Source organism: Athene noctua, chromosome 11 (assembly GCF_965140245.1).
Source record: "Athene noctua chromosome 11, bAthNoc1.hap1.1, whole genome shotgun sequence".
In the NCBI taxonomy this organism is placed as follows: Eukaryota; Metazoa; Chordata; class Aves; order Strigiformes; family Strigidae; genus Athene; species Athene noctua.
Window position 1 is genome coordinate 22397289 of NC_134047.1, and position 27016 is coordinate 22424304.

General features: G+C 40.6%; 1 protein-coding gene across 4 annotated transcripts; it reads right to left on the bottom strand.

The window, feature by feature from the left end:
* Positions 1 to 26765, bottom strand: ZNF711 (zinc finger protein 711). Of its 4 annotated transcripts, none has more exons than XM_074915021.1 (9): positions 26701 to 26765; positions 18695 to 18799; positions 16633 to 17163; positions 8781 to 8939; positions 6224 to 6370; positions 5489 to 5626; positions 4064 to 4111; positions 3335 to 3478; positions 1 to 2861 (listed from the first exon to the last, which is right to left on the bottom strand). In XM_074915021.1, the coding sequence occupies exons 2-9, from the start codon at positions 18771 to 18773 to the stop codon at positions 1684 to 1686; spliced, it is 2424 nt and encodes an 807-aa protein (XP_074771122.1). In that variant the 5' UTR covers positions 18774 to 18799; positions 26701 to 26765; the 3' UTR covers positions 1 to 1683. The 4 variants fall into 4 exon arrangements, with proteins under 4 accessions (XP_074771122.1, XP_074771123.1, XP_074771120.1 ...); XM_074915022.1 differs by lacking the exon at positions 26701 to 26765 and adding an exon at positions 26258 to 26508 and having other exon boundaries at positions 3443 to 3478; XM_074915019.1 differs by lacking the exon at positions 26701 to 26765 and adding an exon at positions 26258 to 26508.
* Positions 26766 to 27016: the final 251 nt, after the last annotated feature.

The window sequence follows — 27016 nt, forward strand, 5'->3', positions numbered from 1 at the left end:
TTTGGAGTGCAAGAGATGCGTTTTATTGTATGCCCGTTACGATGAGTAACACATTTAGAAATAATAATCCCACATAACAGTGACAATCTTATTTTACAGCGTGTACATCATTTTTTACAGCCACATAAAACACGTATTTTTCTAAGAGATTTCCCAAATTTAACTTTCTGAAGTTTAGAAATATAAAAAAAATTTATTCTCAAGGAACTGATTCTCATCTGGTGCAAAAACAAAATATGAACATTATCTGAAACACAAAGCCACAATATAGCATGAAGTTACAATTTATCATGTGAACAGCTGTGTGCAAACATGAAGCAACTAAAAAAGTAAAAAATACACATTATATGCATAACATTTATGAACAGGTTTTTCATTAAATAGCCCTAGACCAGCTTGTTATATTAAGCGCCATTTGATTTGCAGCATGCTAACACAAAGCATTGTTTAAAGGGATGCATATTTTAAATGTATACACTGTAAACTGAAGATCCACCTCCAAACTCTAGTGGCAGCATATTTTTCTGGTTAAATACTGCATATATACTTTCTTACAGATTGAAAATGCATGTTTATAGTATGGTATAGATTTTTTTTTGAAGAAGAAGAATTGATTAAAAGGTGCAATTTTATGTCTATATTGAAAATTTCCTATTAGGAGGTAGGACAATAATAGTCATACCTGTTAAGAACAATGCCCTAAAGAACTTCTAAGTACTTTGAATTTTAATTTAAAAACCCCTACATTTTTCAACTTTGTTTTTAATATTCTTTTTAGAGAAGATTTTAAAGTAGTGAGAAAAAAAATTAGTGTTGAGTCACAACACTATGAGCTGCATCCATTTTATCCTTAAAAAAAAAAAAAAGTCAAATTCAAAGTTAATTTTGTTATATGTGCCATACTGAACAACATTCAACTGTAGTTTCAGATAAAAAAGGGAAATTATATACATACACATCTTTAACCCTAGCACCAGAACACCACCTTTGAGATCATAACATAATGCTATATTTTAAACATCATATCCTGCAATAAAATAGGTTAGCAGCTTTGAAAACCATTTAAAAAATTACTTGTTGGACCTAAACTAATACAGGAAACAAAAAAGTTTCCCAATGATTTTTTTTTTTTTTAAAAAAAAAAAAAAAAAGGACAACCCCCCCCTGGTTTGACCAGTTCTGGAATTTAATTTCCAGGCACGATTCAAAAACGTTATGATCAAGTGACTAATACTCTCCTTTCAAAACTGCACAAGAAGTTAAGACTCGGTTGCCTTTGCACACAATTTGTAACTAACCCCACCATATATCTGAACTGTTTTCATATTGGAGACAAATGCTGTTACTGACAAAATGGATAACACAATCATCTTCGTTTCGTCTTCTATAGCTTAACAATGTGTAATACTATTAGTCTGAAGACATTCATCCATCTTTCTGCAAATTTAAGACATTCATCCATCCTTCTGCATTCTATAGTGCTCTTTAGGTTCTGATAAGCAACAATCATAGGGCTATGAGATCCCCTGTCAACCCTAATACTTTTAAGACTTTTAATACAAAGAATGTAAAGTTATGATTTAATATCAAGCTTTGAAACCAGGAGAAACAGTTCATGAGATTTTTTTTTTCCCCAATTATCATATCACAGTTTCTAAATTGCTTCCTTCTTGAGATCATATATTACATTATGGCCTCTTTGTGGTGCCTCATTATATGCTGATTTTTTTCAGACGGTCTACGGAATCCCTTTTTGCAATACTCACACCTATGTGGATAGTCTTTTGTGTGTATGGATATTACGTGCCGTTTAAAGCCCGACGCATCCGTAGTGCTATATTCACAATACTGGCATTGATAAACTTTTCTTCCACTGTGGGTCTTCATGTGCTTCTTAAGTTCATTTTGCTGCCTAAATCCTCTTTTACATCTTTTGCATTTAAAAGGCAGGTCCTTGGTGTGAACTGAGAGGATATGCCCACTAAGTACAAAAGGATCTGATGTTTTAAAGTCACAGTGTCTACACTGATGTATCTTTTTACCTTTATGGGTTTCACTATGCTTTTTGAGCTCAGATGGACGATGGAAACCTTTTTCACATACCTCGCATTTGTGGGGAAAATCCTTTGTGTGAACTGAAATAATGTGTCGCTTCAGGTCACTTGAATTGGTGCTCTTATGGTCACAGTGTGGACACTGATGAGTCTTATGCCCTTGAAATAACTCTGTGTGCTGCTGCAGTTCTTTTTCATCTGTAAATGCCTGGGGACAGTGCTCACATTTAAATGGCAAATCAGTGCCGTGTTTGGTTTTGATGTGAGTTTTCAGATTGGACTGATCAGCACACCTGAAGACGCAGTGCTGACACTGGTATGGCTTTTCCCCAGTGTGGGTCCTCATATGCTTTTTCAGCTCTGATGGGTGACGGAATCCTTTCCCACATTCCACACAGACATGAGGGAAGTTCTTACTATGAACTGCAAGCAGATGTCTATTGAGTAGTCCCTGCTCTGCAGTTTCATAGTCACAATATTTGCACTTGTGTAGCTTAGGCTCCTTGTCCCTCAGTATTAGCTTATTAGAGCTCAACGGGCTTGCTTCTCTGTATCTTCTTGTATATTCTGTAAACTCATGGGTTTTATCAACTTTATTTATAAGTTTATGGCTTTCCAGATGATTGTGGAAACTTACTTTTTTGTTAGTTGTAAAGTCACAGTCTGTACACTGGTATTTCTTCTTAATCATATGATCTGGATGATTCTTCATATGCCTTTTCAAGAATCCTCTGGATTTAAATTTTTTCCCACAAATATGACAAGGGTAAACTGTTAAGGGCTGTCCATCAGGACCTATTATAACAGCTGTTTTTGAACAAACAAAAACAAGTTATGAAGGAAACACATTTACTGATTAAGAAGCTTTAAATCAGCCAACTGCTGTTCAGATTCATGCACTTACACTTGCAGCAGAGAGAGAATGGTTCAGCAGTTTAAAAACAACCAATCCACAGCACCTATAGTTTATATAGTTTTGTTTTAGAAACTGCTCAAACAGATCAGTAATATTGAATGTGCAGTGAATATATCCATGATTACTTTTTAATAGCTTGCAAAATTCACATCAACTGCATCAGCCCTAAGTATACTAACTTTGAATAGCAAAAATTACTACATTTTCTATGCACAGAATTGGAGGGGGGAAGGACACAGGAAATACGCAAATCATCATTTTGTATTTTTTACTTCTGCACCAGCTTGAAAGAAAAAACAAAAAAAGGAATAGTACAGGAGTAAGTGCCACTCCATGACAATACGCATAACCATACAGTGTTTACCTGTTTGCCATTGCCTGGCCTCTCCTCTCCTCCTTTTCTTGGTTTTTTGTTTTAGCACTCTATTAGTGCTAATGCTATCACAAATCTGCAGGTATTGTGTTGCATTACCGTTTTTGTTTTCTAATCGTGTATCCAAGTTATTTCCTAGAAACAAAAATTAGACACCATAAAAAACCTTAAACAACTTTTTTCTTTGGGATTGATGACTGGAATTGCACAGCAGCATATTTACTTTTTTTAAAAAAATACTACCCATTCCTCTACAGTGAACACATACAAAAAAAGAAGAGTGCCAATATAAAGCACTATCTATCTTTCCTGGCAAAAGTCAAGAATATAGTTGCTGAAACATTGATTAATGTTAAAATATATTCCTTGACTTCTCATACTTCTCAGGACATTCATTTCTTATAAGTTACGCTGGTTGTTTCCTTTTATTTAACTTGGTTTTACTTCTTAACAACCACATTTTATCTCTCTCCTGACTACAAAACTATTAAAAAACCTGGCAGATCCTCCCAACTTCCCCACCCCCTCTGAACGCCTACAACGCATCTAGAATTGTTTTAATTTCAAAATAGTAGAGAAAGACTGTGGAGTCCTTCAATGTATACTTTACGGATAATTTTTGGCATTCACTGATTAGGAGAACTGACATAAAAATCTATGAATTTTCAAAGACAGCAAGTTAGTTTTAATGCTGTACCAAGCACAGTTACATGCTCTTACCTGCCGCTTGACCATCTTCATATCTTCTGGGTAGCCTTCTTTCATCTCCTGCAGAAAATGGTATTTTAGTCATAAATTAAAATTGTTTTTAATTTTGATGGCTTTGAAAGTCTGACAATAAGAGAAAACTAACCTGACTAGGAAGTAACAGCTTAACCCTATCCAAACTGAGATGTGCAGTACACAATCAGTTCAGTATTTTGCAATTATGAACCCCATGAAATAAAAATCACATCTTTGTAAAGAGTTAATATCCACTAAAGCTGTGTTTGCATGCTTACCCTGCTGACTGTCTTTCCTGCTTTTCATAATTAATATGATTGTTTCTGCAAACTATAACCCGATATAGAACCTCAGACACCAATCCAGAAACAAGGTTATCTGAGATCCACCGTTTGTTCTTGAGGTCAAAGTACTTCATCTTTCTGGAGTAGAAGCAGGTGGAACACTAATCCCCTACCAGCCACTCAGCACTCATCTATATGAGGCCCTACAAAGTTCTGGGAGACAGAGAAGTAACGCCTTAAGAGTATATTCCTCATTTTGGATTGCAAGTGTTTACTGCTATTGCCAAGGCTCTGTGGTTCTAAACGGCTTTATCAGCCCAACTACTGTGCTCAGAAATATTTCACCAATTAATTTTAACTAACTTGCTCACTTAGAACGTAAACCATGGATGAGCTGATATCTGAGAGAAGATTACGAAATAAAAGAATATTCAGAATTCACAATATATCCTCATAAGACACTTCTGCTGTTTGAAGCCTGGTGGAAGAGAACAAATTACCTTTTTTCTTTTCGTTTCTAACCTGAAGGACTAACAGGCTTAAAACAGGCATATAAACTTAAATTATTAGGAACACGTTTACACATTTATTGCTACTATTCCCTTTTAAAACCTTTTCCCCCCTTCCTCCTAGCTAATGTAAAATACTTAACGCTATTCTTAGTTTTGTAAGCTCTTCAGCAGTCAACTTAAACCACCATTAAAACCACGCATTCCGTACATCTGAGCTGGAATCAAGAACAGTATAAAAATTCTCCTAACAGCTTTCATTTCGACCTCTTAAAACTCAACATATAGCAGTCTATTCATTATACACAAGACAATCAACTACTCAATTAATTGGTAAATGTATGACAGACCAGCATTGGGAAAAAAACACCAAATGTAAAAATGAAATTGTTTTCTTTGTATTGAACAGAAAAAAAACTAAAGACCTTATGTGTAAAAGGTCACAAATGATGTAAAAATAATTTTTCAAATCACTTAACTACACTGACACTAAAAGATCAGAAGGAGCTGTTTCCAAACCCCCTTGGGAAAGGTGAGAGACTATCACATTTGTACACAGATTCTGGAAGCTTAGATCAGGGAGAAAAAAATGGAAGGGATTTTCAGAAAATAAGCACACAGATTCCTACCGTAAGCAGCAGCCCAAGCAACAGGGACAAAAGTTTTATTCACGCCAGAGTCTTCAAGCTGTGTGTCGGGAAGTGATGTAGCTTCTTCTTCACCTACAATAACTTCCATATAAACTTCATCTGCTATTTCAGCACAGCCTGGATTAAAGGAGAAGATAAATCTTTAATTTTATTCTGCTCATCCTAACTTTTCCTTCATTTAATTTGCTCTCGCTCTGACTGATACCCATTATAAATTACTTTTCTTCCTTTCACATACAGAACCACCCCTTCCCTTAGGGGATCATTGTTTATTCAGACAATCCTTAAAGAGAGAAAACACTTATCAATACAAATCCAAACCAAATACCAACATAAACTCAAATATACAAACTTATAAACTTGTAACCGATGACATTTATTTGCCACTTTGCCAGAAAGCTGATTAAACAAGGCAATTCACAGTAGGAAAACAGAAAAATGAGAAATTTGACTAACCTCATGAACTTCATCCATGGACATGTTAAATTTAATATAAATAATGAAATGATTGCATACAGTATGCACAAAGTGCATTTATCCACATCACTTTAAAATAATTATAGCCTGCTTTTTATTTTTAGGGAAGATGACCTTAGTTTTCTACTACTTCAGGCTGAAGAATCCTTCAGAAAAATTAAAAAAGTCCTTGAGAATGATGTTTATATTGTTGTACAAAACAGCATGAGAAACAAAAATGTTTCTTATTATGCTTACTAATATCTTCATCTTCCTGAGAAGAGTCCTTAACAGCCATGTAAACCATTTTTTCTCGCTGCATTCTACCAACACCTCCTTGTTCAATTACTCCAGCTACAGAATGTCCATTGTGAAAGTCACTCTCTGTGACAATTTCTGTTCCACCTTTAACAAAAAGAAGTTAAACACATTAAGTAAATGTAAACAAAGCCACTGTTAAGATACATTTCAGATTTAAGTTTTCTTTTCTTATTTACAACAAAGCTGTTTTGTAAAACTCCAATTAAATGTTTTTACATCCATGTCTGTCATAAAACCATACAAGTTTGATACTTTGGAGCACATAATGAAAAAACATCTCGAGTTTGTTCTGGTAAATTCAAGACTGGACGACCACTAGGGAAGAAGGATCAAGCAGCCAACTCAAGTGTGACTGGAAACACACACTTGCCCATGCTCACTAATAAAAATGCCTGCAAATCTACCTTGCCCCAAACACAGGCTTTAAATTCTCTCTTGAGATGCAAACAGTGAATTCTTAGCCCTCTTCCTCTCCCCAGATCCTACTTACTTACCTTGCAAAACCTGATTCTTAGGTAATTTTTCCTAAAAGATTCTAACTCATGTCCCAGACTCATTACATGGGAGTGAGCAGTAACTTATACTGGGGCCACACTTCTCAAAACAGTGAAAGAGCAAATGCCACTGTCAATTACTTCAATGACAAGAATATTATCTAGAGAGAAAGATGTTAAGGGCCTGCACCACATCCCTGGAGACAACACAATCTGAAGAGTAACAGTTGGAAAGGAGAAAATGAGAACAACTGCCCACGTGGCCCCTCCTGGTGACTAACGGGATTTGGCCCACTGACTTACTTGAACTGCGGCAAAAGAACAAGTTCCAACCTGGAACTTGCTATTGATGCTTGAGTCAGAGAGGGGTGGCACATAAATATTGATGTGCCTGCCTTCTGTGCATCGCAGGGACTGAACAGGGAGTGGAGAAGCTGCAGATTACAGCAGAACAAGCTAACACCTGGTATGCCAAGAGTCCTTGTTTGCTCCTAGGAATGGTCCTGATTGGACATACTCAGCTAGGAGGCTGAGTGCAAATCAAATACATTGATCCATCACTCCCTGGAAGCATTCTGTAAATAGGAGGCTCTGCCAAACATCCTTCTCCCAACCAAACAGAAGCAGTAATCCCTCTGCAATCAAAACGTGGACTTTCACTATTCCCAAGCTTGTTGAAAACTGATATATTAAAGTCACTGGGATGGGTGATGTCTCTATGGAACACAGTGTACAGAGATCCTCATGCTTTTGAGGGCAATGGTGGCCAAAAAGTTTTCACAACCTCTTTTCAATACTTGAAAGGAATTAAGGATCCAATACTGAAAATCCCAGGGCCTTACAGAAATACTCACTAACCCTCAGCTGAATCTGATACTGTCGATTCCAAACAGGATAGCAAAATATGTAAAGTTACTTTGGCAGCCTTGTGAAGGACTTGATTAATAGGCTCCAAATTCTACACCGTATTATACTGCAAAAGACATCAAGCAACTTATAAGACAGTCTTAACTAATTCTGAACCTACCCTAAGGAAGAAAGAAAACCATAGACAGCTGCCCTATTAGCCAGCAGTCTGATCATCACTGGAACAATCCTCTTCTGCCATTAACTTGAGCTGAAAAGATTACTTACTTCTCAGAGAAGAAAAATAAAAGCATCATATAGCTGAAAAATTCCTGAAGTAGCAATTCAAGCTACCTGAAAAACAGCATCAGGACTGTTACTAACTGGAGGACTTTGCTGATCTAATGCAGCAAAGTTCTGTCTGAAGTTCCAGATTTTCACAGCACAGCCAGGCCAACGCTAGCGGCTCGTGGGAGATGAACTCCCTTCCCCACTCTGGGAAGAACAGTCAGGCTGATTTGTCGTGTGAACAGCTCTGGGGCTCCAGGCCAGCTATGTTCCAGTACCTAAATGCAAAGGGTAAAGTGGAACGAGCCAGAGGTTTCAGCTCTGAGAACAAGTGTAAGGGGTCTCTACTTTTACAAGTTACAAAGCACAGAACATGAGTCAGCTGTATGTCCACTTCAAAGCACCTGGAAGTAATGGATCTATTCTTTGCAAGAGAGACCTGCAGAGCAGTTCTGAGTTTCTTGGTTAGGTTTGGAAATGACCGTGTGCCTAAAGCCCCAGCAATGTCCCCCTCTCTCTGCATCAAGGCCACCAAAGACTGTTCAATGACAGGCATCTGCTCTAGAAGCCCTTCTCTGCTGACATCCAGCTTTGCAACATCAGACAAAAGCAGCAGCTGAAAAACAGCTGCAGACACCCAACCACTTTTACATTTGGGTTTTGGTTGCCTGCAAATAAATACTGCTAATCAAAAAACAACTTTACACTAATCCACACCCAGCATTTTACCACATACGGGTAGCACCCACAAATGTCACGTTCTACAAAACATTCCAGTCAGTAGATTACGTGGAATTAATAACAACAAACAAAAACACCCTGGAATACTTCATGTTACTGGAAGACTACATAGAATTTAAAGGTACCTATTTCGACATCATCTTCAGCTTCAGCTTTAAATATGTACACTTTGATAACTTCTGAACCAAAACCGTCATCTTTAGCAACATCATCATTCGTCACCTCAGTGCTGATTTTCAAGGGAGTGCTTCCTATATGGTCCAATTTTTCTCCAACATCATCCACTGTAAAGATAAGAGAATAATAATGAGGTTCAAACACATTTTTTAAAAAGTCAAAGTAATCAGCAGCATGATTTTCTCCACTACTAGCCCCATGCACAGTAAAGGTCTATATTCATAAATGGCCTTTACAAAACAGTTCATCTCAAAATACTTAGAAGAGATTCCAGAAGTTCAGTACTTATCTTACTGCAACTCAGGAAACACAGCAAGAATTAGAGAATGAAGAACACGAGAGGGAGCTTGTCACCAAAGAGCACATGGTAACTGGTTCTGTCTGAAACTATTACACTTCAAAAGCAAAAATGTATCAGTAAGTAAAATTAAACATCTTTCCAAATATGTTCAAAATTAGCCCAGAATTGCCTGTTACAGCTTAAGAGTCCCAAAAAGTTTTATTACTCTAAGATAGTGGTGATAATAATTTAGTAGCCGAAACTTTTATGAATAGTGTAACAGTCACAAAAATATGACTACATCTTCACCCTAAAGGAAATTATGATTTTATCCCCTTTATCACTTGAAAACACATAAATTAATGAAGATTATTGCGTAATATACAGCTGGTCAAAAGATGCAGTGACAATAAATCCAAATACGACTAGCTGAAATGGACTTCTTTATGTATGCAACTTAGTCACTCTGACTATTTGGTCTCTGTATCAAAAATGCTCATTGTATTTATGCAACAAAAATTACATTAAAACTATTAGAAGTAGCATTGTTTTTGGTAAAAAGGGTGTTCACATAGATATCCACATATATATATACACCCCAAATGGCCAATACAGAGGGCACTGAGCTAAGCATCTTCCTGAGATATGTATTGCCAACACACTTCTCTCAGTGGATAAAATTAGCTCCTGTGCAGATGGCCAACACAAACCTGTGCAATGCTTAACACCCACTGAAATCCTCTAAATAGAGGAGAATTGCACAAAAATGTAAACAGAATCTGAATTAAATACGTTCCAGGGAAATAGCAATTTACTGCATGTATATTAAAATATGTGCATACTAGGCAAAAAAAAAAAATCATTAAAATTAGTATTAAAGTAACAGCAGTGTTTCATGACTAAGAATAGAGTGTACCCAAGCGGGCTCCAATCCTGAGGAAGGGCTGGCTTACCTCGGGATGGCTGCAGTGGTTCCCAGTCCCCCTCTAAGCTTCCTGCCCTCAGTGCAGCCATGAGTGCTCTTGAAGAGCTGCTTTTAACTGCTTCAGGCTACAGCCTGCTGTACTGAGGTCAACCGGAGTCAGTTTAAGCTTTTAATACTCCAGGCAGTCATGCAAAGTGGGTCAGAACCTGCTAGAAAAGGAGCAGATGCCTTCCCTGCACAAGGGCGGGAATCCACCACAGCAATCCCGAACTAAGCTCTTCCCACCCACAGACAGGATTCCACGGAAACACCTATCCAACTAACACCATTTTTCACCCCCGCATTGATGAACCTTCTTTCTATTGCACAAATCTTGGACTGCATCAGAAAAGTATAGAAGTTATTGAGAACAGAACTAGACACGATTTAAGTACAAATAAGGATCCAATTTCATTTTAGAACCTCTGAAAATTATGTATATCAATGAAAACTAAACAAACATTTTAAAATGCTATGGTTTAGCTCTTTCTTTTTGTAAGTAAGAGATTAATTGCATTGCTGAAAAAATATCAGAACTTGGATCAGTAGAAAAAAAGAAGAATTTCCTTAGGAAAAGAGGTTTTGGGGTTTGAGTAAAAAACATTCTAGATCTCTATTAAAATCAATGCCAGCAACATCAACACCTTAATCTGTTCAACTCTTGACACGTACTGCATGGTGTTCACATTTCCCTAAGGACAATGAGAACGTTAAGAGTATGAACACCACAGACACGCAAGCCACCACAGAGAACCTGGCATACTCCTTTGACACTTAAATTTACCAGCATCACATTATTAGCCCATCTTTACAGCCCGTATGGGAGAGTTACTGCATCTGCTAATTGAAAGTTTTTATGCTTCCAGAATGGAGTTACTGGAAGAAAGGATTATGCACCATCTACTAACAGCAAAAGGGAAGATGCTAGAAGGTACTTATCCTGGAAAAAAGTATTTCCATACATTTACTATGCTTGAATTTAATAATGATCATTTTCTTTTCTGCATGGCTTTTACCATTTATAAAAGTTTCTTATTTACATGCTTCAAAATTATAAACATACATTTAATTTTTGTACAATGAGCATTTCCACTGCATGTATCCTTGCATGAGTCTTTGAAGGACTTGAGGTAACGAACAGGACAAGGCAGGAGTGATTATATATATAGCTGTATGACTAGACATGCTGCCAAAATGCAGAAAGAATATTTAAAGGCTGTGTGGAAGACATCACTAATTGTAAGCTGTTATTGTAATTTTAGAATTAGTAGGTGGTAGTAGATTTATCTTCAAATCTGCAACTCAGCAACACCAGCTTTGTCTAAACTCATACATTTTATAAACATAATGCATTATCAGTTTAACACAAAAAATAAGTATTTCCATACTGGAAGGTTATTTAACAACAGCAATTTCCTAATCAACAGTAATCACTTATATATGTGACGAGAAGTTTTCTTTATGGCAAAAATTCCCAAGTATTTAACTAATACTGGGTGACAATGACTGTACACCAGTATGTATCTGGTGAAATAACATAAGGAAACACCACACCATTTTAGACAGTTGCCTTACCAGGACATCAACTGCAATATCACAAAGATTACATAGAGAAAAAAATGAGGCATTTTGCAATTTTTGTAAGAATAAAATATTTTCAGCCAAAAAGATAAAGTCAAATACATGACTATAGCATGTATGCTCACATGCTGTGTTTCATCATTTCAAGTAAAGCCCTCAAATCTTCAATATCCTTAAAAAATGCGAAGCCCTGTCATGGAGGGAAAAACTTAAAACATTATTTTTAAAATTAGTGGTTATTCCCACAGCATCAACCATCCTGTGTATTTTCAAAGCTCTTCAGTCTCTACAATTTAAGCTGAAGTAATGGAAACACATCAGGAAGCCTCTGTGCCCAGGGTTTCTGGAAGCACTTTTCTAAAAAAAGCAAAAGTGTAATATAACACAATTTGAAAAATATAAACTGAGAAAATGATATTAATATAGACTGTCTTTTGTAAAATGTTGCCTTTTGTTTCAAATACCTCAACAAAAGACAGCGAACTGGCAATTGCTACTGCTTAAATTACTGTCCTATATGAAGTAAATTTCACAGTTTCAATCTTTTTTAAACACATTTATGTAAGGGGAAAACAATCAACACAGCAGGATATGTAATCTTTGTCAAGTTACAAATTATTAGGACTTTTTTCAAAAGCAGATTGTGAAAATACTCTATTGTCTAAGTAAGATGACTGAAATCACAGCTAACCCATCGGTGCTAAATCATCTGATGACTTTTCCCAGTGATAGCTCTCAGAACAGGAATGCTTACTTTATGTCAATGGAATATGAAAGTGTCTTCCAGATCTGACTCATCCACCAGAAGCACTACATATTATTATCTCGTCACTTAAAATTAACTGAAAAAACACAACAGAGAACCTTTATAAATATATGCTGAATCCTCCTGAATAAACAAGGTTTAAAGGAAAACTCAGCACACTTCCAATTTTAAACTTACCTTACTTGGCTGTTTTCAGGTGTGTGATGTCCAGATTCACCGTGGATTGCCAGCTCCCACTTCATGTGATGCCTCAGCATGCACTATGCTGGTGATAGCACACCCACCATAGGAGCCCACAGGGATAACACGAGGGCAAGATAAGTCCCTTGGTTTTACAATTTTTCATCTTTTCCTAATGTCTGATATACTTATTTTATATCCCATAGGTTACAATATAGGAGTATTAATATTAAAATGCTTAGCAAATGATGTAACACTGCATTGTAATACACTAAAAAGGAGGTGGTGGTGGAACAGTACCTTACCCCTAAAGGCCAGCTCCAGTGTTGTTCTTTGGTGGGTATGAGGTCACCAACATAGTGCATGCAGGGCCAACACACGGATCGGGAGCTGGCAATCCGCTGTGGGTCTGAATATCGCAAACCTGAAAAACAAAAAAGGGTATGCTTTAAGCTACACGTGTGCTCACTCCTGCCTGGCAAAACGGGACGTACTGCTCAGCATTTTCCCATCTCAGTATGAGATGGACTGGGTTCACGATCACACCATAGACATTCATTTTGTAGTAATTTCCTTTTTAAAAAGTCCCTTTCAAAGAGGTGCTTGGGAGATTTAAAACAAGGAATCGTACATATCCCATGCCAGAGGTTATGAATGTGTCCAAAAAAGGTTTTTAAGTCGTATGCTTACAAGGCTGATTTAAAAAAGCTGAATTTATCTGCACTGAGATAGCAGAATGGCAACAATCTTCTAGTGAAAATTTCCAATTACAAAATCATACACAGCTAGTTCACAGAACTATCAAGACAAACTTATTATTTTCCAAATAGTGCTTACACAAAGATATAATTACCAATATCATATAATACACCTACATGGGAATGTCATCTTAAAACAGTGAAAAATCACCTTTCAGTATATTTAAACTGTAACTCCCTACAAAAGAGTAGGATAAGTTAAAATTCCACACTCAGCTCAGCTTCACACCCTTAAACGTAGTATTTTACAAGTTCCCAAAATGTGTTCCACAGAACAGTTGGTGGTATTCCCTAAGGGCATTATCTGTCATTTTATGTAAAGTCTCCCCTTTTTAGATGCTAGATTTTATTAAAAGACAGCGAAGTATTTTGAGATTTTTTAAAACTAGCATTTTGATATGATTTACATGATAAAAAAGTTCAACAGTCCTATATATACACCCCAAAAGGAATATCATAAAATTAACTTTCTACAGTATTAACTGAACGTTTGACAATTTTAAAAGGTAAGTAAATAAAAAGGGTTTTAAACTGCTCAATTAAGTAAGGAATTTATCTATTCTCCACAACAGATTATCTTCATAAACGTAACAAATTCAAGGCTAATTTAAAAACATTAAAAAAATCCACCACTGTTAGATTGATTAATTTTTCCTGAGAAAAAAAATCAATAGCAGGTACTTTGTTGGGCCAAGCTGGCATACACGGCCTCAAAACTTAACAGAGGCAAGAGACCTCATCTTTATCACCAATCTGGAGGAGGGGATCGAGTGCCCCATCATAAGTCTGCAGACGCCACCCAGCTGGGCAGGAGGGCTGATGTGCTCGAGGGGTGGCGGCTCTGCAGAGGCGCCTGGGCAAGCCGGATCGATGGGCTGAGCCCAGTTGTGCGAGGTTCAACAAGGCTCAGGGCCGGGCCCTGCGCCTGGGGCGCAGCCGCCCCACACAGCGCCGCGGGCTTGGGGCACAGCGGCTGGAAATCTGCCCCGTGGAAAGGACCTGGGGGGCTGGCCACCGGCCGGCTGACTATGAGCCAGCAGTGTGCCAGGTGGCCAAGAAGGCCAACGGCATCCTGGCTTGTGTCAGGAACAGCGTGGCCAGCAGGGACAGGGGAGGGCTCGTCCCCTGTACTCGGCACTGGTGAGGCCGCCCGCGATGGCTGGGCTCAGCTTTGGGCCCCTCACTGCAAGAAAGACGCTGAGGGGCTGGAGCGTGTCCAGGGACGGGCAGCGAAGCCGGTGCAGGGGCTGGAGCACAAGTGCTGTGGGGAGTGGCTGGGGGAACTGGGGGGGTTTAGCCTGGAAAAAGGAGGCTGAGGGGAGACCTCCTGGCCCTACAACTCCCTGACGGGAGGGTGTAGCGAGGTGGGGGTCGGTCTCTTCTCCCAAGTACCAAAAGACAGGACACGAGCAGAAGGTCTCAAGTTGTCCCAGGGGAGGTTGAAACTGGATATTATTAGGAAAAATTTCTTCACTGAAAGGGTTGTCATGCGCTGGAACAGGCTGCCCAGGGAAGGGCAGAGTCACCACCCCTGGAGGTATTTAAAAGACCTGAGATGTGGCACTTGGGGACGTGGTTTAGTGGCAGAACTGGCAGTGCTGGGTTAACGGCTGGACTCAATGACCTTAAAGGTCTTTTCCAACCTGAACCATACTACAATTCTATGATTGCCTTAAGTTATCCAAAATGATTACTTAAAACAAAATTCTAGATTAATAATGTATCTTCCAACTGTGATTAATCAGGCATATCACGATTATACATAGATATAAATACAATTTGCTGAAAACTAGGTCTCAAACTGGCTTTGAAACATTACAGAAGCCATTGGTAGGCTTGAGAACACCTGACAAAACTATAAATGTATCAGGCACACCTGGGGTCATCAGGTTACTGAAAGTTTAAGATGCTCTGGTCTAAGTGCAGTGGTCACCATTATCAATCACACTTGTCTATCTTAGAAGGAATTCCAAAGATGACTACTTACAATTACAAAGGTGCAGTTGGAAATACCGCAGTTACAGAATACAACTCATCGTAAGTACTCTGTCAGAAAGGAGGAATTTTTCCAATGAAACAATTGACTGTAAAAATGGTGTTCTTTTATTTACAAACACACAGGAATTTTTCTGTTGTAGGTCTAATTTGCTTTTAGACTGAGGTTTTTTTTGGTTCTTTTTCCACAAAACCTTTTTTGACTTGGATTAATGACATATGGCATTACAGTAATGATAGAATGATTAAAAAAAAAGTCATTGCTGTCCATCCTATAATGAATAAAAAATAAATACCAAAAATACATTTTGTGTAAGGGATATAAATGCTATAAAATATTGAAATCATCACAGTCACTAATCAGTCAAGTCCTCCGTCTTGAAATTTTTAATAAATGCAGCTTTCTGTGAACAGATTGACACTTTGACACACTTGGCATTGCCCTTTTTTTAAACATATTGCTTCTGACTAAATAAAACCTGTTTTGACCTACTCACATCTCAGTAACTAATTTGGGTTAGTCTAAAATCTAAAATCATACATTTTATCAAATCTGTGTAACAATAAAAACTGGTATCTTGAGTATAATTTAACCACTGAAGAATAATATACTTAAGGTCCTTCCAGTAGCTTTCACTCAACAAGAAGTATAGGACCATACAGCTTCCTCAGAGTTGAGTGCTGCGTGGAAACTGAAATTGGCAGCCACTCTCCAGCGTTAGACAGCTGAACAATTAATGCACACAACCCCTTAACATCAAGTTCAGTCCAGAATAGCACAACATACAATAAAATGCCTATTATAATTTTTAATACAGCTGAACAATATTTTCTGGACACATAAGAGAAAACTTTATGAGTCAGATATCTTAAACTATTTCTTTGTTGGATTCTACTGATTAAACCCAACAAGTTACTTTTACATGTATCTACATAACATAGTAATATACCCGTGTATTTTTTAAATATACTCAAAATCTGTGGAATGTTTAACTTTCTTATGTGTTTTTTCTTAATTTTCAGGAGTATCTAGTTTCAGAAACACAAACATACACACTCATTCCTCAACAGCACATCACTGTCTTTCTTGCTGTAGCAGTGATAATGGATTTTTCATCATGAAAACCCAAATCCAGACATCAAGAATTAACTGGGCAACAGACTATGAGAGTTCCAGTACAGAATGCAGCAGGAGTCCAGTTACAGGAACTGCTCCCCACCAGACCACTTCTACTTCTGCTAATCTCCTGTTTATATCTACCTTTGTTTAACTTACAAGATATCATTAAGTAGTCTTCAGAGGTACTCTTGCCATCATCATCATCTTCTGTTTTAATAGTCACTGTGGAGCCAGGAACAGTACTAGCTGCTTGAATGACTGCTTCAGAATCGGAGTTTGTTACAAGAACTTCTTCTGAAACCATTGTAGGCGAGTTGGCTCCTGACACAGAGTCTTGCACCACGTGCTCCAAATGTCCATCGGGACCCGTAACAAGGTCAGCCACAAAAACCTGATCGGGAACTCTAACAGTTTCTGTTATTAGATCAGAAGTCAAAACATGATCACTGGTATCTAAAGCTTCTTCAATAGCAACATCAGCTTCCAGAACAGAATCGGGAACGATTACACCTTCTGTCACAACATCAGTTTCGGTGATGATGTCAGGTCCTTGGACAACTTCAGCTGCTAAGCCATGATCAAGAGTTATTCCATCATCGGTAACAACATCAGAAACTAGGACAGCTTCGGGGACTGATACAACAATATGGTCTCCATCGATATGAGCAGTGCCAGCCATTCCAGCCACTATGAAACAATCATGAACGAGGAGAAAAATGTTAAAATTATTGCATTAGCAATTAGTTTATCTAAGGAATGGAATAACTGTATAGATAAGTTAGACAGATGTGCAAAACTGTTACTTTTCAAACTGTTACTTTTCAACAATCCACTTCTGCCTTTCACCCAATGAAGACTATCCAAAGCACCCTGTATTCTTTAAATTACGAAAAACAAAACATGCCCCTTTGAGACATAACGTGGAGTTTGCCCCAAATTTAGGTTTTACAATGCTGACATGTTAAAAACCACAGGCCAGTTTGCAATGTCATCCTTAAATTTCAGTTCAAAAACGTTTGATTACAGCAGCAATCTGAACCTTCACAGAATTCTTGCATGAGATGGGAAGTGTGGTAACAATACATTAATTGCTGTTACAATGAAAGGACTCTCATTCTTTAGATGCGTGGGTCTTGCTAAAAATACTCAGTTGTATGCAATATTTATACTACAGTTTCCAACAACTTGCCACGTTGCAAGGAATGGCTAGAAGCAGAAACCTGGTTTTCATTAACAGACTTGACTGGGCAGCCATATTTGCAGACTACTTTTCTATACATAAACCAGAATGCATAGTGAATGATTTTTAACACACACATATAAATAGCAGTTTTAAGCTTAATGAATAAAACTCTCAAGAAAATGGTTCTTATCAGAATGAAAAAAAAAAAAAATCACCATTGTACTGCAAATACAACTATTTTGGGTACACTCTGAGGGATTTTAAGTCACATCAGAAGACATGGTCCTTCCCAATACTTGAGAAGGTCATCTCCTGTCATAATGCAAAAAGGAGACCCACAAAAAAAAGTGAAGATTTCTTGCTGTGCATTCCCTAAACCCTCAAAATTGCTGAGGTTATTCAGCACTGCCATCAAATGAAAGAGTAGTGACTTAAAAAAAAAAAATCAATTTAGAAACAAGTTTTCTTCTATCAGTACAGTCCCAGGGCTTATATTCTTGACAGAAGATTTCTAAGCACACATGAACGTGCAGATTTAGCTAAATCTGTAAATTGTTGTCTACATAATACGTTATCAGTTGTCACAAAAAGACATTACTTCCCACCACATTTATTGAAATACCCTAAAGGAGAACTGGAGACAGCAATCAAGGTAAGCACACAGAAGCTCAGACCTTGTTTACATCCTGTGCTGGATGTTACTTACATCTCCTGTATGTTGGAGACGGAACACTAATCACCATGATTCCAAGCACTACAGAACCAATGGACTCCAGATCACATTTTCTGCCTTATCTAGAGCACTCTGGGCCATGGACTGAACTTCTGGGTTTTTTCAGAATTGCTTAATATTTTGGAATAATCAAATATTTCAAGATCAGCAACCAAAGTACACAAAGACATACACCACCTTAAATATTGTATTTTCTCAAGAAAGTCATGCAAATGGCATATTAGTCAACTTTACACGTTGATATAATTTACAGACATATTGCAAAAAACCTTCTAAATATATTTAATAGTTAAAATGTTTACCAAAATCCTGCATAATCATAGTGTGAGGCATTTTGGATTCTTGTGTTTGCAATCCAAGACTTCCACCACCTGGATCCATATTCAGCTAAGTTCATTCACAAATAACTGCAATAAAAGCAAAATAAGAATTTATGGTGAGCAGAATTATTGTGTTGACTAGCTTTACTGCATTAATGTGTCACACTGACAAACACAGAAACGTATTTATTCAAAACTTCAAGAAAAAACCATGCAGTACTTCACAGAATTCACTTTGCTTTGTTCTTCTGTTTATGCATTGGTTTGACCTAAAACCCTCAAAACGTTTCTATCCAGAAGTAGTCCTACAGTAATCAAAAGCATTACACATTCGAGTGAACCCCAACAAGTCAGTAATTCTTTGTCAGGACTTAAACATTTGTTTCTTTTTTTTCTAAGTCTTTGGTTACTGCCTGGCCTGGAACAGTTCTGTTTATATTCTGCAGAATTTAAGTGGAAAGTGCTTTCTACTTACCTTCAGCATGCAGGGGTACAGACTTCTGCATTACTTTGTTTCCAGCAGCAGTAAGCACAAGAACTGCCTAAACCCTCTGCTTCCCCACTGTAAACTGAACGTTACAACATTTTTACAGTTTTATTAGACTCTCCATAGGGTAACAGCTCACTGACAGCAAGACCTCACCTGCAGTACCAGCTGTAGCATCAGGCCACAGTAACAAACCAACAGAACGTGTTAGTAAGCAACTGAACCTAGTTACAGGTAATTTATTACCTAGAAGCAGAAACTTTGTCAAGAAGTAAATTAGCTTTTCTTTAAGCAAACTGTTGCTGTTTGTAGAAGTACAAGTGGGCCATCAATAGCGCCCGTGTGCTATCACTAACTAACAGGCCTTACCATAACAACATATACTGGCAGCCATGCACAAAGTCCCCTTTGCTCTACCCCTGTCTGTACACTCTTTAACTAATTATCAACATTGGTGATTATGGATGTGTGGAGCTGCATCAAAGAGAGGTGTGGACTGTATTGGGAGTAACAATTTTTCAGGGTCTTTCACAGTTTTGTATCAGATATTTCAAAACAAATTCTAATGTGTAAATTTAATGGAACATTATGTTTAATTATAGGTAAGTTTTCAAAAAGCAGTGTAGTGCCTAAATTTAGAGAACAAAAGTGCCGCAGCTGATTTTCTCTTCCAGTGGCTGTGTATGAACCTCTCTATTTCATTTTAATCTGACAAAAGGCCTGGTAGAAAATTTAATCAGCCCTCAGTTAGATTTGAAGGCACAGTGCAGAACAGGCAACAGCTAAGCTTCAGACAGGCCAACTTATTTCAACGTCTCATTGCTGTGATACTGAAGAAACAACAGTGCTCAACAGACTTCTGTGCTGACATCTCCACTCACCATTCCAGCAATAGGACTGTATTATTCATACCGGTTGACATTTTATTTCAAAACTGTCAGGTTATTCTAGAAATCTCATCTTCCCTCACTGTCCCTTCTGTGCTGCCTCATTTCTGCTGCTAGGGAAAAGCTGGTCCTACGCAGCTATCTGCACTATCCCACTAATAGAAAACTGATCCTTTAAAGCTTCTGACAGAACAGACCCACCAACCCTTTGGGATCCTTCACTGTTACATCTTTAGCCTGATATTCCTTCTTTTGTTTGTGACAATTGCTTTGCTGCTTCAGCTCTTCTAATTCCCCTTAATGCTTAGGGGCCTCTGTTTCCCAATTTCTCTTTTGTCAGACTTGCCTATTTTCCTCAGTCTTTTAAAATTACACCAGTTCCTCTAACCTTGAAACACAGCCATGTCGGTTTTAATGTTTTACTTCTGAGAGTCTCACATTCATTAAAATGAAATTCCAATTACATCCAAGAATTTTCATACATGGAAAGTAAATGTTGAGCTTCTCACTAAATTCAATTTTACCAAGATCTCCATTTCTGGTATCACATCTGTCTTGAGGATGCTGAATCTCGTTCACAAGGTACAGCTACACAAACTCTTTCAATGAAAGAGAAAGCATGTAACATTTCTTTGCTAGTGTTTCCATAAAATACAAGAGAGAAGGATGTATTAGCATTCCCCCATGTTATTTGCATCGCTACTAAGCATTAAAGTGTGGGGATTCTGAATTATTTTGCCATTTGCTGCAACCCAGAAGACTTTTAAGAAGATGAAACAGATGAAGCAACTCCATAGAAGCAGCAAGAGTATACCAAGAGCAAGGCTTTCATAGGTGAAAAATCTCTGGCTTAAAAAAAAAAATAAATATCTCTGTTGCACAAGACTAAAACCTTGTACTTTCCTGCCCTCTCATACCCAAGAATCGGAAGTGGGAGTATCACACAGAAAATGACGAGGTTTAGGAGTTGTGGTAAGTGAATGCAGAATAAGAGCTCAACCTGGAACTGGGTGGTGCAGAGATGAATAGGGAAGTACAAACACTTTTAAGAGTAAGTCTCAAAAAAACCCCTTTTAGTGTTATAATAACAACCTTCATTTTGCTCTTCTGGATCTCATAAAAAGTTGACCCCTAACCTACTGGAAGATTCTGTTTTAGGTCTGCGCACCTAAATCCAAAATAAGAGAAACTTCCGAGTACTTTGTGGTACAAAATATTTGACAACCCTACTGCAATGAGACATATGACAATAAAGAGTTAACACAGTCAAGCAGTGCGAGTAAAAATCCCTGATACACTTGTAAGCCAGAACCAAGGGAGCCAGAAAGAGCCAGGACCTAACGGAACTCACACTACTGCACTAGTCCAGAAGTAAACTTAAACTTTGTAGTAGACCTGACAATAATTTCTCTTAAAACACGAAGCTCTATCAATGGCAGGCACTAGAGTCCATAATAAAAGACACTAAAAATTGATCAGAACAAAGCATCTTAACGCCAGCTACCACGATTACTGCAACACTTGCGGCTCGCCCGAAGAGAGCGCGCTGCAACCTCGGTACCAAACCAGGGCGGCATCGAGAGGGGGCTGCTGGCACTCGGTCAGGGCCAGGGCCAGGCTGCAGGGCCACCCTGCTGCTCTCCGCACGGGGAAACGGGTGCTCCAGACCTCACTCAAGCCCAGCAGAGCCACCCCGGTGAGACGATGTGACGAGAAGTCAGTTCTGGTGCTACGCTGCTTTGCCTCTGTTTTTACGATTGTGTTAAATGCCTTTGCTTCAGCAGATGATGCAGAATTCCTACTCTGTGTAGGCCAAGACACTTGCCAGGTGGGTACAATTTTGTCTTTAGTTTTGGGTTTTTTTTTATATGAAATAATACAAAACAGAGTAACAATCTTAAAGAGAAAGAAGAAAATCTTGGAAAACACCATTTATGGAAGGAAGCAGAAATTGTTCCTTCTTTTATACTCCTGAAATCCTCAAGTGAAGGAAGCAACAAACAGTCTGCAATGATGGCAAATTCAAGAAAGTCATGGATCCACCCCAAGGAGGTTTCAACTTGACTGAGAATACAAAAGAACCAAAGAACTTATATCACCTAGTGTCACTATCATCCTTTCAACGCTTCCTCCCCATATTATTTGCTCAAACCTACTTCTCTCAAACCTGTCTTTAAATCTACAGTATTAATTCTTGGGGATGACGACAACTAACATTCTTCTCACAGAGCTACAAGAATTCCCCAACATAATTCCTTGATGGTGCCATAACAGAGTAGAGTTGGGTGCACAGCCCACCTAGTATTATGAACTCACAAGTCAAACATTATCAATGGGGAAACCAGGCAAGGATTTAACTAACCCAATTCCACCCATACAATCATATTTCAACACAGTTTTAAGTTTTAGCTTAAAAATCAAATTGTTCCACCACTGTAAGAACTACAAAGCCACTTCAGAACCCCAACGCAATGCTCTATCACTCCTAAATTATCGTCACAGCCATCTGAAACTCTCACGACAGCTAACGAATATTTGCTATTACAGAAGAAGCTACAGCTCTAGACCATAAATGGCTAATTTAATATAGTGATTCCAGAATTAATGCAATACTCTATAATTTCCTGACCATGGCCTTTACACTCAAATAACCCTTCTTTTTTAAATGTAAATGGATATGAAAAATTATCTTAAATTGCATCAATCTGAGATTACAGGAAGAACATACTAGGCTTTTCTTCCTTCTCAATCAGCAATTTAATTTATTATCAGATTATATAATTAGATGCCCAAATATACTGCATATTGTGCTACACAGAAAATTCAATGCAAAGTAAAACCATAATTTAAATTACCAAAGTTATGGGATGGCAACTTCTCTGCACGTAGTACTGAGTACCTTAAACTTCCACTAAAACCAGAGATGGGTGATGACACACTAGCAATAAATACGCTGAAGCTGCACCTCAGCTGATGCAGCAGGTACCCAACCGTTACTTAAGTATATTCTTCTAAACCTTCAATGCAGACAGAGTTGGATCAACTATGCAATCACAATTTATTCTTCTCTTCTATCTCCTCTTGGGTTTTAAAGGAATGCAGTGACAGCAGGAAACCCCCTTGCTGCTTGTGCTGGAACAATTAACAAGAGATAAGGCCCACAGTTCTCCTACAACTCGGTATTTTTGCTCATAGATTTCAGTAGTGCAGATGATTTAGTTTCACACGCCACATATGCATGCAGATCTTATTACTGGAAACAGCAAAAAATGTAGTACAGTGATTAACTGTGGTTCTTCACAGCTTCTTTCTGTAGTACACCATGTTATACACCCACACAATCACTGAAGTGGTCTAATCATGTTTTTAAAAAGCGACCGAGAAATAAGGCAGAAAAACACAATTCTGTATACAGTCATAACCCTAAACTTATCCATTCCTCTCTTGTCTCTATTAAGATCTCAAGTTTTTCTTCTCAATTAACCTTCTCATCTGTGTATTTAGAAGAAAACACTGTGAAAATGCTTTATTAGCATCAGCCAATAAAACAATATCACTTTATAACATTCCATTAATATTTTCATTGTTTTGTGGTTTTTTTTTTTTTAAACTGTAGCATGCTGTCTTGCACCAGAAAGGAGTTACATCACCATGAGACTCCAAAATGAAGAATTTCATGAAACCTAAGCTGAGACCCCCAGAGCAATGTCTCAAGGCTAAATTTTAAAAATATGCATGTATCTGATATTGTTTTGCTTTTTTGAAAAATACAGTTCTCCTTCTAACGAGCTTCAGGAGAAGGCTGATTTTAACCTACCTCAGTTCTTTATGCCAATGCTCCTCCTTAGACAGGGCTCAGGTGAGAGCAGGCAATGGATTTGAGAATAAAAAAAGGGATACATGACTTCTCTGTCTACAGGCAGGTACAATACTGTAAATTACTACTCTAAAAGATATTTTTTTTTTTAAATCAAAGATAATGGTTGGCAGTTTGGGACTACCTAAGAACACATACTTATAAAAGCAACACTCATTTGAAAAACTGGTAAAGGCCCAGGCCCTTATAAACATTGCTCTTAGTACACACATTGATTTATTCTTAGCCTACTCTTCCCATAAACATATCATAAAATAACCATTAATATTTTAATTTTTGAGACAGCTTTCAAAAAACACCCTAAATTGAGAGACCTGCAGCAAGTATTCTGAGGGGGGGGGGGGGGGGGGGGGAGAAGAATGCCTCAGCCCTTCTACCCTTCCCAGGGAAAAAAAAAAAGGCTGTCGTTCCCAGAGGTACAATGAAGCTCCCAATCAATAGGCTGGCTTCCAGGCATTGTTGCCATATTTAGAATTTTTGTAACGTAAAAAATATTTCTACAAAATGGCAATTTCAACTTAATAAATAAAGAATATGTCTTGAATACATTTTGTTATCTCCTAAACAGTGTGGTCCTGCAAATGCTAAGCGCATCCCCCCAGTTTACACATACGATTATTCCCAGTATGTTCAAGCGATGCATTTTCACATAAATCAGACCTTAAGCTCCTTTAAAATAGCAAGTTTCTTCTGAATAATATTTAAGTCTTACTTACATATAATAAAGTAAAACACAACATCATACTTGGTCAGGGGTCTCAGATATTCATAAGCTGTGCATGACATTTTGATGAAAGCAAAAGGATCGAGCTCAGAAACAGAGCAATGTTAACACAATAAATCAACTTATATGTTAGTTGAAAAATCCAAACCAGTTGTTTTCTAATTATCTTATCTCTTAACATTCAAGTTCAAGAAGAATACAAGAGAATCTATCTTTTGTATTCTTGATGTATCTCTTATCTCCCCTAAAGACGCTACGGGGACTTGGGGTGTTTTTTCCCTAATTTTTAACGCAGCAATCAATAGAAAAGCAACGACAAACATCCTGCTTCCGCAAAAATTTTCAGCAGAACCACCCAATTCATAAAATAATGAGTAGGTTAACGCATGCCCTTTGCAGAAAAAAAGACTGGGTATGAAAAACTAACACGTCCATTTTAAAGTCTTTTATTGTGTTCACCTATGAAGCTTCCATGAAAACTTGCACTCTAAATCCATTTAAAATGACAAAGACAAAACCAGTGAAACAGATTTTTGCCTTACTGCCTGAAACGCGCTTAAGGCTCCTAAATCAATTAACAGAATCGCAGGCTGCACATCTACGTGTTACATCCACGGCAGTCACAAAACTTCCCGTAATAAAAAACCACAGGCAGAGAGAAGGGCGGCAGCCTCGTCAAGGCGCTGCAGAGCCGGGGCTGCTGCGGCTCCCGCTGCCAGACTCGCCATCCCGCTACTCGGCACGGGCTGCGCGGCTGCGGAGGAGCGCGGCCGCGATGCGCGGCCCTCCCGCGCGTGCTCGCGGAGCGGGCGCGCCGCCGGCCGGCGGGAGCGCGGAGGTGTCGGCCGGGCAGCCCGGCGCGGGGCCCGCACCCGCGGATCGCTTGCCTCAACCGTCAAGCGGCCGGCAGCGGCCCCGGGCGCCGGACTCCCCATCCCCGGGTGGGGGAGAAGCGGCTAGCGGCCCCGCCGCGCCGGGGGAAGGAGGCGGCCGAGGGAGGAGCAGGAGCGCGGGGACAAAGGAGCCCGCGGAGGGGCGGCGCGGCCGGGGGGCCGCCGCCCGCTGCAGGGGCGCAGGGAAAGGGCCGCCGCACCCCGCGGCCTCCCCTCGGCCCAGCGGCCCGCGTCGTGCGCCCCGCGCCGCCGCCAGGCTCCTGCCCCGCGGCTGCGGCACGGCACCCGGGTGTCACGACGGGGCGGGGAGGCGGGGATAACCCCCGTCCCGGCGGCGCGACGGCCCGCGGAGCCGCAGCCTTCCCCGCCCCGTCGGCCGACATCTTGTTTTCCGCCATTTTCTGGCCGCCCGAAAAAGGCCCCTCGCCCGCAGGGCCCGCCGGCGACGCCCGCCCGCGCCCGCCCGCCGCGGCAGCTGCCGCCGCCGGCCGAGGGTCACCGACCCGCCGAGTGGCGGCCGCGGCCGGGCTGCCCGGCGGCCGCGGCGGCTCTGCCAGGCCTGGGGCGCGGCCTGCGGTGAGGCCTAGCCGCCTCCATTGTCCCCGTCCCCCGCCTCCCCCCACCCCCCCCTTCACCCCCCCTCCCCTCACCGGCCCGGCTCCGACGCCTCGGCTCACCTGTGCGGGTCCCCGCGCCGGGCGGCCGAGCCGCGGGCTGGGGGCCCGGAGGGGCGGGGGGAGGGAGGGAGGGAGGGAAGGGGGGAGGGGGGGGCGTTCGGGCCGCAGGATCCGCCGCCGCCGCCGCCGCCGCGGCCTGGCATTCGGGGCGGCCGGGGCCGGGCCTGCACCAATCACAGGCTGGGCCGGGCGGCGGGGCGCGAGCGCGCGCGGCCTGCTCCCCCCCACCCGCGCCCCCCCTCCCTCCTCCCGCCGCCGCCGGCCCCGCCGCACGTCACTGCGCGCCCCGCGCGCGCCGAGCAGGCGCACCCGCCGCGCCGAGGCCGCTGCCCTCACTCTGCCGGGCGGGGGGAGCCGAGGCGACACCCCAACCCACACACCCCCCCCCGACACGCAGCCCCCCCCCAGACACCCCGCACACCCCCCCGCGGCGGCGCCGTTACCGCCAGAGGCGCGGGCCCGCCGCTGCGCCTTCCCTGCTCGGGGAGGGTGACCGCCGGGCGCCCTGCCGCGGGTCCGCGCCGGGAAATCATACACAAACGGCGCCCCCCCCCCCCCCCCCCCAACCCACCCCCCCTCGGCCCCCCTCAGGTGAGGCGTCACCGTGAGGGCGGCTGCTCGCCCGACGGCTGCGAGGCGCGGGCTGGGGCACCGCTAGCTGCAGCCCCCCCGAGGGGGGTAGGGGGGCGAGGGGCCCTCCGGAGGTCGGGGGGGTGCGGGTAAAAACCTGCCCCAGCACACCGCCCCCCGATGCTCCCA

What these genes read in the sequence shown, in the direction of transcription:
- ZNF711 (XM_074915021.1), bottom strand. Translation starts at nt 18,773, where the DNA reads ATGGATCCAGGTGGTGGAAGTCTTGGATTGCAAACACAAGAATCCAAA. An exon ending in TGCTTGGGCTGCTGCTTACG is followed by an intron (nt 4,112 to 5,488) that starts GTAGGAATCTGT and finishes CATTTTCTGCAG; the next exon opens with GAGATGAAAGAAGGCTACCC. An exon ending in TGAAGATGGTCAAGCGGCAG is followed by an intron (nt 3,479 to 4,063) that starts GTAAGAGCATGT and finishes TTTTGTTTCTAG; the next exon opens with GAAATAACTTGGATACACGA.